Here is a 16,325-nt window from a genome sequence, read left to right as displayed (position 1 = left end):
TTTTCTTCTTCTTTTTTTTTTGTTTATGGCTGAGTAGAATTCCATTGTCTAAAGGTCGCATAATTGTTTTATCCACTCATCTATGGATGGACACTTGGGCTGCTTCCAAATCTTGGCGATTGTAAATAACATTGCAAAGGTCATACGGGTGCTTAAATGTTCTCTTGAATTAGTGTTTTGGGTTCCTTTGGATATGTTCCCAGCAGTGGGATTGCTGGGTCAAAAGGCAAATTCATTTTTAATTTTTTGAGGTATCTTCATGCTGTTGTCTACAGTGGCTACACCAGTTTGCATTCCCACCAACAGTACAGAAGGGGTCCCCTTTCTCCACATCCTCACTTATTGATGGTAGCCATTCTGACTGGTGTGAGTTGATGTCTCATTGTGGTTTTAATTTGCATCTCTCTGATCATTAGTGACATTGAGAATCTTTTCATATGTCTTTCTGTCTTTTCCAATGCGTTCTTTTAATGTTTAGCTTTTCTGTAATACCTGTGTTTTTTTGTAATGTCAGAGTAATTGTTCAGCTGTTCAGACAGTTACCATTATTTCATTTCTTTTTTTTAACAGTTGGTGTTTTTTTTCTTTATGGATTTTTTAAGATTTATTTTTAGAGAGAGGGCAAGGGAGAGAGAAAGAGAGGGAGAGAAACATTAATGTGTATTTGACTGTCACATGCCTGCTACTGGGGACCTGGCCCACAACCCAGGCATGTACCCTGACTGGGAATCGAACTGGTGACCCTTTGATTTGCAGGCTGATTGGTGCTCAATCCACTGAGCCACACCACCCAGTGCACACTTAATTCTTCTTACCAAATAAGATACTGTTTATTTTTAGAAATAAAATAAGAGCTATGAGTGTTGATTGACAGTATTTACATTTTATTGGTTAATATAGAATATGGATAGCTCAAGACTAGCTGAAGTGCTTTTTCCTTAGCCATTTTCTTTTTATTAACCATTGAATGCAGTGGCTAGTTTTGAGTTTTGCATTTTACTTTTGGATAATATACATAGGGAAGAACAATTATTACATTAGTTTTCTTTTTATATTTTTGTCACTTAACAATTGTTTATATGAATGAAACACTCCTATCTAAATGTATTGACTGGTATTAATAATAAAGTGTTTAGATTCCGTAACAAGCACAACAGCCCAGGCGTTGATGTTAACCTGGGTGTGAGTGCTGGCTTGGTCACCTGCCCCGGGCCCTGTGGGCAGGTTCCTGACCCTCTCTGAGTTGCAGTGTTTTCAGCTATTAAGTAGGCAGTGGTAATGGCAGGGATGGATTCAATGGGATGGATAATACACGTAACTAGTTGTGTTAACAGCTTAGTGTGGAATACTATTAAATACACGCAGGTAGAAATCTTGGTGTAGTGCCTGGCACAGGTAAGGTACTCGATCAATGTTAGTTACTAGTCTTGTTATATTTGTGTTTTATATTTTGAGGCAAAGACTTATTTTTATATTTAAATGTGGACATATCAGATACTTCTCAAGTTTTTGTGTTCTTATATAAAACTGCCTATTCTGAAGTTTTCATGTGGTTAAGTGGTGTGTTTTACACCCATAAATGTATGCAAGTACCCTTTGAATACCTGTTGAACTTACCTGTCGATAGAGCCAAGTGCTATCCCAGCAGTCCCCCAAGACTGTTGTTACTCTCACTGGTTCCTCTCCTTGGAGAGTTGTGTCTTTACGTTTCCCTGTAGAGCTGTTTCCCTTATTCATTCAATTTCTTCTTACGTGTGTCACCTTAAAGGAACATTGCAGAGGCTTTGCCTGACCCCCTATTTTTTGACCCCCTATTTAAACTAGCACCCCATACTCTGTCACTCTGTGTCTCTTTGCCCAGTTGTACATTTGTTCATAGCCTGACCTGTTGTGTATGTGTGTGTGTATAACGTTTCTTACTCTCACCTTGTAAACTCCGTGAACCCTTTTTGTTGGATCTTTGTGTCCCCAGAGCCTAGAACAACAGTGCCTGGCACATAGTGAGCAGTAAATAAATTGTTGCTGTTTTTTGCTAGAGAGACAGCACTTTTCCTGTCAGCAGTGAAACAGATTTCCCCAAATGGGCTGCTTTTAGAAGTATGATTGCCTGAAAAGACAGCCTGTAGAGTTTGATACTTTTGTGCATGAAAACACTGATGCCCCTTAGCTCGTGTATGCTGTCAACTAGTGTCATGTGTGGGCTATTTTGTTTCTTGGTTTTGGAATAGTGATTAATCAGGCTTAAAATATATAGGAAGTAATTATATTTTTACTAACATGGTTTAACCTTTTAACATCTTAGATATTTTTGAAGATTATGCTTCTCCTACCATAGCTGCCCAGACGCTTTTATATACTGCTGCAAAGAAAAGAAAAGAGGTACGTAGGTATTCTTTTTAAATCCTGTGTTGATTTGATACTTTAATATAACCCTAGTAATTGAAAAATGGTGTTATCTGCTGTAATCTGTCACTTTAAGAATGCTTTCTTGTCCTAGTAAGTACAGAGTGTGATTTTGTTTTCTTATTTATAAAACTTGATAAAACACAATAAAGTGGCTTTAATTCTGAAAATTTGTGTTTTGTATATAATATTATAGTAATGCAGCAAAAGCTAATGTACACTAAAATGTATTCTTCTGTTTTTTTAGGTGTTGCCAAAAATGATGGCATTCTGTTACCAAATCCTAACAGACCCAAACTTCGACCCTAGGAAGAAAGATGGGGCCCTACATGTGATTGGTTCCCTAGCTGATATTTTATTGAAGGTTAACTTGTTTAAAATTTAATTTACTTAAAACTGTAACACACAGGCGGATGAGAGAATATGAAAGTTATGGATAATTTAAAACTAGTGACTGCTTCTGCATGACTGAGTTGACCGTAAATATTCTGTCACCTATTTCTTTAGTTAAAAGGAACATTGGACATTTTTGTCAGTGTTTCCATATGAAACTGTTGCTATATTTAAAAAAAACACCATGAAATGGCTTTATTTGTTTCTACAAAATCAGTCAGTATCAAATAGTATTTAAGGTACAACTTTTATCTTATTTCAAAATAAGCAATATGTAGGTGAAGTAATTTTACAAAATTGTAAATAGAAATATATTAAGTGTAAGTCATAATAAATATACTTTATTGGGATGTGATTTCTGCATATGAAAACGACATTGATAAGTTGAAACTTAGTTCCTGTTTCCTAACAGAAAAGTTTATTCAAGGACCAAATGGAGTTGTTGCTGCAGAATCACGTCTTTCCATTATTGTTGTCTAACCTGGGGTATCTTCGAGCTAGAGTAAGTTTTTCGTATTTTCATTATGTATCTTAAAATGTTCATTTGTAAGATAATTATTGGATGAAATGTTTTTGGATAAGTTGACACATATTACGGTGAAATGAAGTTAGATTGTTTCTTATGTCACATAAACTGAATAAAGGACACATTAGTAAATAAAGGGATTTGTGGATTTTAATTCCAGCTGTTTTCATTTTCCACCCTAGCCTCACTGCCTGCATATGCAAAACAAGCAGTGAGGGGTGATGGTACAGCAACAGTACAGAGTAAATTCATAAACCGGTTAATTTTCGGTGTCCAGAAAGCAGCATGGAATTCTAGTTTGGCTAAAAACCTGATTATGATTTCTAGTATATTAGGTACATATGCCTTAAGTGGAGAAAATGATAATCGATTCATGATAAACTTATATGTGTTCTAAGTGTGTATTACTTCTAGAAGCAACATTTTATGAAGAAATAGAACTTTAAGTCAAGAGCCTAGTATTTATTTTTATAACTACATCAACATAAAAAAATTCTTGCTAAACACAGCATATGTTATTAATGCCTTATACATTCTAAAGCATTTTATAAACAAGGTAATTATCACTGGAGAAATATTTGGGCGAATGCAGATTAGCGATGTTGAGCACACTCAAGTGTTTTGGTAGGTAAGCTGCTGGCTTTGAGAGTATATATAAATTGTAATTCTCTTGATAAAAGTCTTTAGTAATTTAAATTAATTACTGTTGATTATATTTAATGCACAGAGAAGAACTTTTAAAAAGTAATAATGTGGTTCTATGGTCTAATAGTTTAGAATTCGGTCATCTGTATGGTTTAAAATCCTTCATCCTTTGCTCGAGCGGGAGAGGAGATTTGGTGTAATGGAAGGGCGAGGGGTATTGCATTTGTTTGCTGCAAAGGCTGGCCTGCGAATGTCAAATGTGGGTTTGTAGTGGCTTTAACATCTAAATAATAAGTTAGTAAAGGATCACAATATTTATTAAAAGCATAAACAAGGCTTTTTTCTTTTCTCCTTATTTTAGGTACATTCTCTGAATTATTCAGTTTTTCAACACATGGTGCACAAACTTGATGCCAATTTGTGCATAGGGGCTAGGCTAGGATTTATATTTGAAATAGGGTGAACTTTCTTTTTTGTCGACACTTAAATTTGGCTCTGTTTTCTTTTTCCTGTGAAAAATGCTACTGCATATAGGTAATTTAAAAGTAATCAAGCTGCTTGTTTAAAAATAAAGTGGTTGGGAAATCCAGAAGTTAGCAACTAAGGCTTATATGCTACCCTCCAAAACACAAATAGGACTTGGTAGAATTAGTGATATTTTACTTAGTAAGTTATGTGTGACATTATTACAGAATGCCATACGCCTAATAGTTTCCTATTTACTTTCTTATAACATAGTCCTGTTGGGTACTTCATGCGTTCAGTTCTTTGAAGTTTCATAATGAGCTCAATCTAAGAAACGCAGTTGAACTAGCAAAGAAGAGCCTGATTGAGGATAAGGAGATGCCTGTCAAAGTCGAGGCCGCCCTTGCTCTCCAGTCATTAATTTCCAACCAGACTCAAGGTAAAGCCAGAAATACCGTTTAGAAGGTCTGCTTGCTTGTTTGTTTGTATCTGGACATGGTCTTCTCAGATAGTTTTCTTCAATTGCTTCCCTTCTGAGGCTGATTTTATACGTGTTAAGATTTTGGGTTTGGATTTCTCAACTTCTGTCCCCTCAGAATTTAATAGGAGTTTATTCTTGACCTTTTTAGGAATTCTTTTTCACTGTGGTTCCCAGAAGAATTTTAGATTAGGGAACAAGTTGGTAATTGTTGGGCATTATGGTAGACTGGGAAGTCAGAGATTTGGTGTCTAGTTTTGATTGTGCTACCAATTTGCCACGTAAACCTGGGCAAGGCACATGACTTGTTAAGGCTTAGATATCCATATATTTAAATTTAGGGGTTTGGGCCAGATAGCTTCAAGATTCTTTCAACCCTAAGATTCTATGGGTTTGCTACTTCTGAAAGTAGCAACTAGCATTTCTGGTAAGTGATGACATAGATATTTCATTTGTTTAGAAGAATATTTCTTTCCAAGTTCAAATAAACCATTGAAAGTAAACATGAACCCAGCTTACCTCCAATCAACAGTGTTTCAATGGAGGTCTGAGTATTGTATAAGGATATGTGGGGCGGAGGCGGATAGAGATGAGGTGGGGCAGGGAATGGGCACCCTCAGTGCTGGGCATAGTTCTACGTACATGAGTTTTTATACTGTGTCATGCTAATGACAGAACATATTTGTAATTTAAATTTCTCAGTGGGGGTGTTGGAATTTTGGGCAGGACAGTTCTTTCCTGTGCAGGATTGATTGTCCTTGTGTTGCTCTGGGGAATATTAAGGTGTTGATGGAGACTATTTTGGTACAGCATTGTAACTTACCACGGAACAAGAATCTATCTAGAACCTATTACACTGTGTCACTTTACCTTGTGAGCAAGTTAATTCTTTTTATCACTTGTGAATGGCTAATTTTTTAGTGATTTTGTTTGTTTTATTGCATTAGCTAAGGAGTATATGAAGCCACATGTGAGGCCTATTATGCAGGAGCTATTGCATGTTGTTATAGAGACAGAAAATGATGATGTAACTAATGTTATCCAGAAGATGATATGTGAATACAGTCAAGAAGTAGCCTCAATTGCTGTTGATATGACCCAACAATTGGTAAGACTGGGAAAAGTTTTATGTTAGTTTGGTATAAGAGCCTTGAATAATCTAAATAAATTAAACTGCGAAATTTAGAGTTCAGTTTTATGTGTAACTACAATGTTAATATAAAAATGTTTGCTCTTCTAATCTTGACAGTTAATTTCTGTATTTAATTAAATTTAAATGTAATAACATTTAAGATGATCTGCTGTCATCTCTAATATTCTGAGATTTCGTAATGATTTACTTAATTCAAGCCTTCTAAATTTTCACTTTCTGGGCTTTGAATCATAAACTAATTTTTTTCAGTTTTAGGCAATTTCTTATATTATTTCCTTGATGAATTTTTCCCTGCTTTTTTTTTTTTTTTTTTTTTTTTNAATTTTTCCCTGCTTTTTTTTTTTTTGTCCTGGAGTTCTGATGTAGAATACTGGGCCAGGACTGAGTTTCTGATTTCCTTACCTCTCTCTGCCATCTGCCATGTCTGTTCTTTTTGTCTCTTTTCCTAGGTGATTCCTTGACTTTGTCTTCTAAACCTTCTATTGAATTTTTCATTTGAGTTCTACTAGATTTCAGTTTTCCTAGATTTTGGATGTATTTGTTTAATGACAACCAGAAGTTAAATAGCAGCTCTCTGATTGTAATAGCTAATGTATATTCTACTCCAGCGACTAGATAAGGAAAAAACAGCTATGTTTAAAACATAACAGGTTTGGTCATTGATCACCTGGCAAAGTGCATAACTTTGCCGACATTTATGTGTGTGACATTGTTCTTTGCTCACTTATGGTACAGAGGAGTGGGTAGGATGATACTGATTGTTGAATTTGTTGATGTTAATTTCATAGGCAGAGATATTTGGCAAAGTTCTTCAAAGTGATGACTATGAAGAAGTCGAAGACAAAACAGTGATGGCCATGGGGATTTTACACACCATTGACACTGTCCTGACAGTTGTTGAAGATCATAAGGAGGTGGGATGTCTTTGCGATTTATCTCGTCATTATAGTACGTTAACTGAAGTTCACGTGGTCAGGGGGCACACATTTTAAAGTCCCGACTTTTAACTTGAGTTAGGTTGCTAAATGTTAAAAATTATCCTCAAATTTCAAAGATGTATTACAATGATTGTGAGGAAATACTACGTGTGGCTATAGGTATGTACTACGTCCTTTTGTCCTGAACTGAACTAAGTTCAGTACATCACATCTGCTCTGTGTAAGGCTAGATTTTTAGGGAATACCAAACTGAATGAGACATGAGTTTCCCCTTCTGTAATCCATAGTCTAGTCTTCTTGGTAGAGAGTGATAGCCATTTAGTCACAGTGGCAAATATTAAATAATGTAACCAAATTCTGATGTAACAATTATTGTGAAGGTGGAAGGGAAGAAGAGCTTGAAACGTAATTTTCCTAAGCCAAAGTCCAGAACAATTTGGGAAAAGAGATGGGCAGACAGTCATCCAGTGCTTTCCCACCCGTTAGCTGGCGGACTCCTACCCCTGCCATCCCGAGTTAGATGGAGCAGGTGGCGACAGTGTCCTCCTGCAAAAGAGGACAGCAAGGTTTGGGTAGTCTCAAGGGACGTGTTCAGGGTCACCAGGTTTTGGGTTTGCAGTCCAATCATTCTGATAATGTATTAATTTACCCCATCTAAAACCACTGCTCTCCTCCACAAGTATCACGTAACCTTTCCTTCATTCAAATTAGATTTGTGTTCTTTACTTCTTTGAGCTCAGTTGACTTGTTTGGTGTTTAGGGCCGCTCTTGTTTTATACAGTGAGGACTTAGGAAGCAGGTGCCAGTTCTTTAAATAACATCGTTAAACTCCGTGGCTGTCGATTTATCCTGTGTTTATCACAAAGCAAATCGAGATGACCAAATCCTTAGAAACGGTCTGATATTCTTTGCCTGGGTAGGCCTTCTTTCACCTAAAGGGCTTAATGTGAATTTCAGTTTCCATATTCATTCATTTATTGTAGTTTTGCATCCTCTTGAAACTATATGGCCCTCTTGGGGACAGTGAGGTGTTCCAAATTAAATCATAACAGTATACTTGAGGGTAATCCTTTCACCTTATAGGTAGAACTTGTATTTTAAATTTGAAGAGACCTGAGAAATCACCTAGTCTGGTTTTCTAAAGTCTGTGGAGGGTGGAGAGTAGTAGAAGGAGCAGCAGGATTATTTTGAAAACTAAACAGCATTTTATATTTTCGTTTTAATTTATTTACTTGGTATTAAATTTATTTTGAATTTCAAGTAAAGTTAAAGGAGCATGTGAACTTACTGTGATTAATTATCAAGAGAGGTGAGGGTTAAAACTGAGAGCACTTCCCAAATCCAGCTTCCTCCCTTACACATGAAAAAACTTAAAACCTTCAGTCAAATGGCTTTTCCAAGGTCACAGAGTAGTGATTTTCAGCCTTTTTCTCTCATGCCACACATAAACTAATTACTAAAATTCTGTGGCACACCCCAAAAAAATTTTTTGGCAACGTGACCCAAAAAAACCCTAGGTATAATTTTGATTCATTCACACCACATGGCTATTGTCGTGTTGGCTGTTGTCATTGCTTATTTGACAGTCTAAGGGAAAGAGGTCAGTGCCCCTGACTGAATAGTCAGGTGTTGCATGCTTTAAAAATTCTTGTGGTACATCATTTGGAAAGTGCTGTCATAGATAATTAGGGGCAAAACAAGGACTGGAATATTGTCTCCTGGTTGCCTGTCCTATGATTTTAAATTTCAGATTGTTAAAAGCAGACTTTGAAAATAGTATTTTCTGAAAGGAAATGTCACGTGTGTGCTTAATATGTAAGTAATGTGTGATGGTCACAATTAAAGGTCTAAAAGTAGATCCTGAGCACATGCAGCTGTGCTTAATGGTTGTAAATATATGGACAGATTTTTAAACTGGGAAATTTTGGATTATTTGAACTTTAAGACAATTGTTTTAGCCGAATATTATAGAATATTTATGAAAGTTGAAATAGGATACTTAGACGAAAATGTAACATAGAGTGGGTTTTCATTTTTTCTAATTTAACAACCGTTTCATACAAACACATATTGAAAATTCCAAGGTGTGAAAAGGTGTTCAGTGAACTTTCACCCTCTCACTCAGCTCAGCCATATACCTGGTTCTCCTCACAAGGAGGAAGCTCTTTTACCAGTTTTTTTGTGTCCTTCCAGAGATTTTTCTGTTATAATATCCTGGCAACAAGTGAGTAGAGTATGTGCCTTTTTCTGTAATGAAAATGATAGCATAGGGTTTTCATCTGCCATTTTTTACTTAATGTTTCTTTATGAGTCTTCTATATTAGTCAATAAAGTTACATATTTTTAATAGTAGCATAATATCTCTTTGTATGATGTATCAGATTTATTTAACCAGTCCCTTGTTAATGGATTTAATTATCTCTTGTTAAAAGTGGACGTCCAGTTGTCCTAAATCTATATAAATCCCTACTTTTTAAAAAATCTCCACCTGAGGATATATGTGTTGATTTTAGAGGGAAAGGAAGAGGAGAAACATTGGTGTGAGAGGGAAACATCGATTGGTTGCCTCCCACATGCACCCCAACTGGGGAACAAACCTGCTATCCAGGCATGTTCCCTGACCAGGAATCGCACCCGAAACCCTTTGGTGTGTGGGACGATGCTCCAACCAACTGAGCCACTCCTCCAGGACTAAAGTCCACTTTTAGATCATTGCCAGTCTGATAGGTGAAAAGTGTTAATCCTGTGCTAAGAATTTGTACTCTTATTATGTATTAAACATCTTTTTTATAAGGTTAAGGTCCATTTATATTTCTTTTTTGTAGTTGTTTGCCTTTCTTTTTGTTGATATGATTTCACGTGACGGAGATTTTATCTTTGTGCTATCACTTGAAAATATTTCCCTCAGTTTTTCATTTACCTCCGATTTCTACCTGGTCTATGTAGACATTTTTAATTTTTGATGCCAAGTGACTCAATATATGTATTTCTGGTTTCTGGGCTTTGAGTCATTTTTTTTCTTTAGGATTATACACAATTCTTTGTGTATCTTCTAGAATATTTCATGTCTAAAGTTTTAATGTTGAAATCTTTAATCTATTATGAATTTATTTTGGTGTAAAATAGGTAAGAAATTAATTTAATTTGTAATTTTATTATGGATTTAATTCTCATTTCCATAATTGGTTTACATTTCAGAATTTTCTGGTATTCGTACATGTTTAATTTTTCACATGAAGTTTAGAATTAACTTGTCAACTTCTCTCAGAAAAACCCTATTGGTATTTTTATTGGGATAATTATAACTTTATAGATTAACTTAAGGGTTATGATGAATTTTAAACTGTTTAAAACTTGTCTTTAGGTTACTCAGCAGTTAGAGAATATCTGTCTACGGATCATTGATCTCGTTTTACAGAAACATGTAATTGGTAAGTTTAAAGGTTGAATAAAAATGTGAATTGAGAATTTAAAAAAATCTGATGAACTCTCAGTATATTTTTAGCCCTTTAAATTCAAGAAGATGGACAGTTTTGAGAAAGAGAAGATGGCATTCTCTTCAGTTTTTGGATGTACTTTCTAATATCTGTATTTTTATTTAGAGAGAGACTTTGACACATCCAATAAAGAACTTTTGGTCTTAGAGTTTTTTAAGGGCAGAGAAGTTAAAATTTTACATTTTTAGAAACTAAGAACTGGGGTGGGGTTCAGGTGAGGACCCTTGAATCTGGGATGGAAAACCGTGCAGTGATGGGTGTGTCTTATCAGAGGGTGGCTTCATTGCTCAGCTGTCTGCTCCAGCGCCTGACTTCTGAGTAGCATTCGTAACTGTGCTGGGTTTTGTAAACTAATAGGCATTTGCAAAGGAGGCTTCTTTTCCATGTATTCAAGCCTTTTGAAGGTGCTAGTCCCAAGGCATTTGGACTTGGAGGGAGAGGCACCCTGCGTAGTCCACAGACAGAGAGAGAAAGGTGCAAAAAAAGCCTGCTACTGCTTCGGAGCAGTTGTCACCAAACTTGAGCATGTACTTCTAATATATATGGATAATATTTAAGGTATATTTATAGGCAGTATACACATATTACTTACAACATTTACATACATAAAAATAGAAGTATAAAAGGATGAGATTATAGGTGTTCTAGTACATTCTTCTCCCATCTCAGTGGATCATCTTGCACACTGCCTAGGGCATATGCTCCTTGTTTTTGAAATCACTGCTGTAAAGCAGTAGTTTTCAAACTTTGGTGTGCATAAGAATCACTAAGGAGCTAGTTAAAGTGAAGATGCCTGGACTTCACTAAATTGAAGAAGTCCCAGAGATTCTGATTCTTAATTTGAGGCAGTGCCCAGGAATCTGCAATTTTTTTTTAATATTCCAGGTGATTCTCATGCAGGTGAAACAGTAACTTGGAGGTGCTTTCTATTAATAGGATCCCTGGACACAAGTACCTTTCTTTACTTTCTTACTAGAGCAAATGCAAAATAGGTAACATAATCTAGTAGCCAAAAAAAGAGTCATCACTAGTAATTGTAGGAAATTTGGTGGCTACTTTTTAAGCCTGGCTATTGTGGAAACAAGAGGAATTCTTAATGAAAGTGTTACACTAATAAATTCATGACATGATTAGAGTTTTAGTTAACCTCTTACTGCACTCAAGGCCAGCTTTTACTGTTTAGCAAAGCATCAATTTGTATAAAGCAGGTAAGGGTAAGTGAGGCTATTACTTCTCCTCAGGGGACGTGTTCTAAGACCCTCAGCAGGTGCCTGAAACTGTGGGCAGTCCCAAACCCCACACATAACTGTATTTTTCTGTACATGCATAGCTATGATAAAGTTTAATTTATAAGTTAGGCACAGTAGGAGATTAACAACAACAGTAATGAAATAGAACAGTTATAACAGTATACTGTAATAAAAGCTATATGAATGGCTTTGAGGCCATTGTTCAGTCAAACAAGATCATTATGATGGAACACAGGAATAGTGAGACTGTGACAGTCAATCTGGTAAGCAGAGGCTACTAAGTCATGGATTGTGGGGGGCTCCGCCTGCAGAGTCCCCCCCCCCCCGGCCGCCACAGATGAGAATAAGTCTACCAAGACATGATCTGCTTGGGGAGGAAAGGTGGCCAATCTCTCAAAGGGGAAGGGCCAGGAGCCTGTTCCTTAGCGGACTTTTATTGGGTTCAATGTGCATAGGAATACAGGTAAAGCTCATCAATCATTGTCAGGCAGTAATGATCAAATAATAGGTGACATACAAAGAACTCTGAGGGCTTATTCTGAGTCAGGGTCAGATAGCTAAAGGGCTATAAAACTTTGGGAAACAATCTCATTTCATGCTTGGACCCTTATCAGAAAACTGAGGGCATTCTTAGCAAAGCAGATTTCACAGGATTTTGTGCATTCTTTCTTAGAACTGATTGCCCCAGAGAACCTGCCCTTTCCAGCACAGGGCTTTCCAGCACAGGGCGGCATCCACCACCAGCATTGTTTCAGGCTTAAGTCAGGCAGGGGAAGTAAGGCAGCCAAGTGGTTAGGAGAGTTCTCGCAGACAGAATGAACACTCAGGCTACCTCAAAGCCGAGGGGCGAGGGTCCATCACCCCCTTTTTCTACAGCCCCCCAAGTCCTTCCCTGAGGGCCCCTTTGTGACCATGCCTGTCTTAGGTTGTCCCTCCCTTGAGGAATCTTACCCCTCATTGGCTGAACAGTCATCTGCCTGGCACTAAGCAGGGTGAAGTAAAAGGGGGCAGATTCAGTGCCCCTGCCAGGGAGGGAAATAAACTTTTGTCTCCTTAATGGTTTATAGTCCCAAGTTCTCTCACTCAGCCTTAGCCATGGGGGGTTACAGCTTCTGAAACCAGGCAGGGCGGTTCCCAACAATGGGCGGGTAGTATAGGCACTGTGGATTCTCTGGACAAAAGGATGACTCATCCCCGGCAGGACAGAATGGGATGGTGTAAGATTACATCATTCTACTCAGAACAGTGTGTAATTTAAAACTTAAGCATGTTTATTTTTGGAATTTTCCGTTTAATAGTTTTGGACTTCAGTTGACTGTAGGTAACTGAAACCATGGGAATAACCATGGTAACTGTGGATAAGGGGGGGACAACTGTTTTGGAATTATTTGAGTATTATACTAAGACACAGATAAGAGATATAAAAATACCATATACTTAATGTGAAAGAAGCAGCAGCGGCCAGGCAGTCCAGGTGTGTGAAGGTTCCCGCTGTCACGATGCACAGGAAGAAGGCCTGCTTTGACGAGGGGATGGTGAAGGAAGAGATCAGTGAGGTTGTCAGCTAAACCTACTTTTGCAAGATGGGAACAAAGTAGAAACAGGTGGCAGGAAAGGATAAATCTGCAGACAAAAAATGCAAACAACAGGGCAAAGGGGAGCAAAGGGAAGACAGGCTGAAGTGGCTCACTAGGAAATGAAAGTGGAGACACTAAAAACAGGAGTCTGGCCTCGGTTGAAGCAGCCTAGAAAGCAGGTGTATCTGCTGGGTGTCTGTTGCGTGCCGTGTCTTACCAGTGGTCCCTGTCTCCCTTCTTACGCAATCCAGAGGAGTATTTTTATCAAGTATTCTGTTAATGCCAGTTTTTGTATCTCTAGAATCATTTTTTTAAAAGAATTTATTTATTTATCTTCAGAGGGGAAGGAAAAGAGAGAGGGAGAGAAATGTCAATGTATGGTTGCCTCTCATGCATCCCCTGCTGGGAACTGGCCTGCAGGGACTGGTTATTGTAAACAATGCTGCTATGAACATTGAGGTACCTAGGATCATTTGAATTGGTGTTTCAGGGTTCTTAGGTTATAATCCCAGCAGTGGAATTTCTGAGTCAAAAGGCAGTTCCATTTTTAGTTTTTTGAGGAAATCCCATCCTGTTTTCCACAGCAGCTGCACCAGTCTGCATTCCCACCAACAGTGCACTAGGGCCCCCTTTTCTCTACAACCTCACCAGCACTTGTTTGTTGATTTGTTTATGATGGCCGTTCTGACCAATGTGAAGTGTTATCTCATTGTGGTTTTAACATGCATCTCTGTGATGGCTAGGGATGTTGAGCATCTTTTCATGTGTCTCTGAGCTCTCTGTATGTCCTCCTCAGAGAAATGTCTGTTTAGGTCCTTTGCCCACTTTTAATTGGATTGTTTGTCTTCTTGGTGTGGAGTTGTGTGAGTTCTTTATGTATTTGGGAGATCAAACCCTAGATCATTGACAAATATGTTTTCTCATATGGTTGGTTCCCTTTTCATTTTGCTGATGTTTTCTGCAGCCATGCAGAAGGTTTTTAATTTGATGGAGTCCTATTTATTTATTTTTTTATTTCCCTTGGGCCCCTTTTTTGTCTTTAAGCTTCGTGTTAGGAAGAGGCATTTGCCCTCTTTTTGTTATCTTCCAGGGTAGGGTAATGATGAACAGAACTTTCAGAAATTTTATATTCAGATAATTTGTTGTTTTTCAGGTGATTGTCTTACATAAATTACTTCCCAGTATCTGTGATTTACCCTTGTATTTTGCTTTCATTAAGGCAAATATCTGCATTACTAGTTTTTGAACATACTGTTTTAAATAATATTACAGAAAAAAAAACTTTATTCAAGCGTCCAGGGTGAATATTAGTTCCTTTTAATAAAAGAAAAAAAACTGAAGTTAGACTTTTTTGCTCAGTGACAGGGAAGGACTTAATTAGGAATTTTTACATTGCGGTTGGTGTTTTCTGTTTGTATGTTTAGACATAATCCCCTTCTGACTTAGGTAATAATAAATATATGTGCAAATGCAAGAACATCCCCTTCAGACTCTTCTACTTTATAGTGGGTATAGTTGTCTTGATAGATTGAAAAATACTATATAAATTTTGTAAGTTACATAAATTGAGAAAATACTGTCCAGTATAGAGTTTGTAAACATATTCGAGACAGGCAGATATTTTAGCCTGGCTTATTAAACTCCCCAAAGAATATTAATTACTTGTAAGTTTAAAATCCTGTGCATGAGCAATACACAAAAAATCTGTTGCTTCTTATATCTATTTCTATTATAGTTTTACAAGCAAACTATACCTAAAATAGTTATATTTTATATATTACAGAATGTTCAGTACTATATGTAAGTTTAGTAAAAATAAATGGTTGCCTTACTGAGCCAGGGGCGGATCTCGGTAAGAAACGGAAGGCGGCAAATACAGGCCGCTGAAGATGTGAGCGCCGAGGAAGGCTTGTCTCAGCTGTAAGAGGCACGTGTGTGAGTGTGTAGTCTCGGTCTTCCTGTGTGGTCTTCGTGTTTCATTTTGTGCTATTTCCTAGCATTCTAACTAAAGATTTTCTTTTTTTCTAGAATTCTATGAGGAAATTCTCTCACTGGCTTATAGTTTAACCTGCCATGGTATTTCCCCTCAAATGTGGCAGCTTCTAGGAATATTATACGAGGTTTTTCAGCAGGATTGTTTTGAATACTTTACAGGTATGGTTTTGACCATGTAACATTTTTTGCTTTTTCTGTGTTTATACATTATTTCATTTGACACTTGAAATAAAGACATAGATGATTATAGTACTAATCAGAAAATAATTGTTCTTATTTCCCTGATGAGCAAAGGCTGGGGCTGTTTTAGCAGTGATTTTCAGCCTCAGGAATACAGGCAATAAGAGGGAGCCTGTGTTTCCTCTTATATCTTAAGTTAGTTTGCAGTCAGAGTGATTCAGTTAATATTTTCTGAATACCGACTCTGTTCCAAGCGCTGTTCTAAGCTCAGCAGTGCATCAGTAAACAATATAGTCCTTGCTCTTTTGATGTTTTCATTCTAGTGGGAGAGAAGGGCGTGTGCAGAAATGCCCAGACATGCAAGAAAACGTGTAGTGTGTTAGATGGCGATTGCTATAGAGAAAAGTCACCACATCAAGTGATGAGCATTTTATTCGTTCGGATCCATATTTTCTTCCTCTATAAGTAGAGCAGATTTGTCACTTTTGTTTCTAGCATTTTGTGGTTGCAAGGAAAGATAATAATGTGTGGGTACAACAGAAATGTGGTTTCAGTGGCAATAATTTATTTCTACTCCTGTTACTCAAGTCTCATTGGGATTTTGAAATTTTTTTTCAGACATGATGCCTCTCCTGCATAATTATGTGACAATAGATACAAATACTTTACTATCAAATCCAAAGCATTTAGAAATACTTTTCACAATGTGTAGAAAGGTAAGCATGTCCTAATCAGCTGTTGTAGTGTTGAGTGTTTTACTCTTTCCGTTTGTTTTCTTACACATTTACCGTATTTTGCCGTGTAATGAGGTGCTCCTGTGTATAA

The 16,325-nt window shown here is 37.1% G+C and overlaps 1 protein-coding gene across 1 annotated transcript in view; it reads left to right on the top strand.

Moving 5' to 3' along the window:
• The window catches only part of IPO8 (importin 8), a 54,625-nt gene that overhangs the window by 24,298 nt on the left and 14,002 nt on the right, over positions 1-16,325 (top strand). Inside the window, exons 11-19 of the mRNA XM_037032410.1 lie at positions 2,303-2,379; positions 2,651-2,767; positions 3,209-3,298; positions 4,706-4,871; positions 5,858-6,018; positions 6,852-6,977; positions 10,366-10,432; positions 15,354-15,479; positions 16,119-16,216. Of these exons, the coding sequence (XP_036888305.1) occupies positions 2,303-2,379; positions 2,651-2,767; positions 3,209-3,298; positions 4,706-4,871; positions 5,858-6,018; positions 6,852-6,977; positions 10,366-10,432; positions 15,354-15,479; positions 16,119-16,216 (1,028 nt within the window). The remainder of the gene's footprint in view (positions 1-2,302; positions 2,380-2,650; positions 2,768-3,208; positions 3,299-4,705; positions 4,872-5,857; positions 6,019-6,851; positions 6,978-10,365; positions 10,433-15,353; positions 15,480-16,118; positions 16,217-16,325) is intronic.

This window comes from Sturnira hondurensis, unplaced genomic scaffold (genome assembly GCF_014824575.4).
Source record: "Sturnira hondurensis isolate 20B ecotype Veracruz unplaced genomic scaffold, ASM1482457v3 Scaffold0000362, whole genome shotgun sequence".
Classification (NCBI taxonomy): domain Eukaryota; kingdom Metazoa; phylum Chordata; class Mammalia; order Chiroptera; family Phyllostomidae; genus Sturnira; species Sturnira hondurensis.
This window is presented reverse-complemented; position numbering and strand designations above follow the sequence as displayed.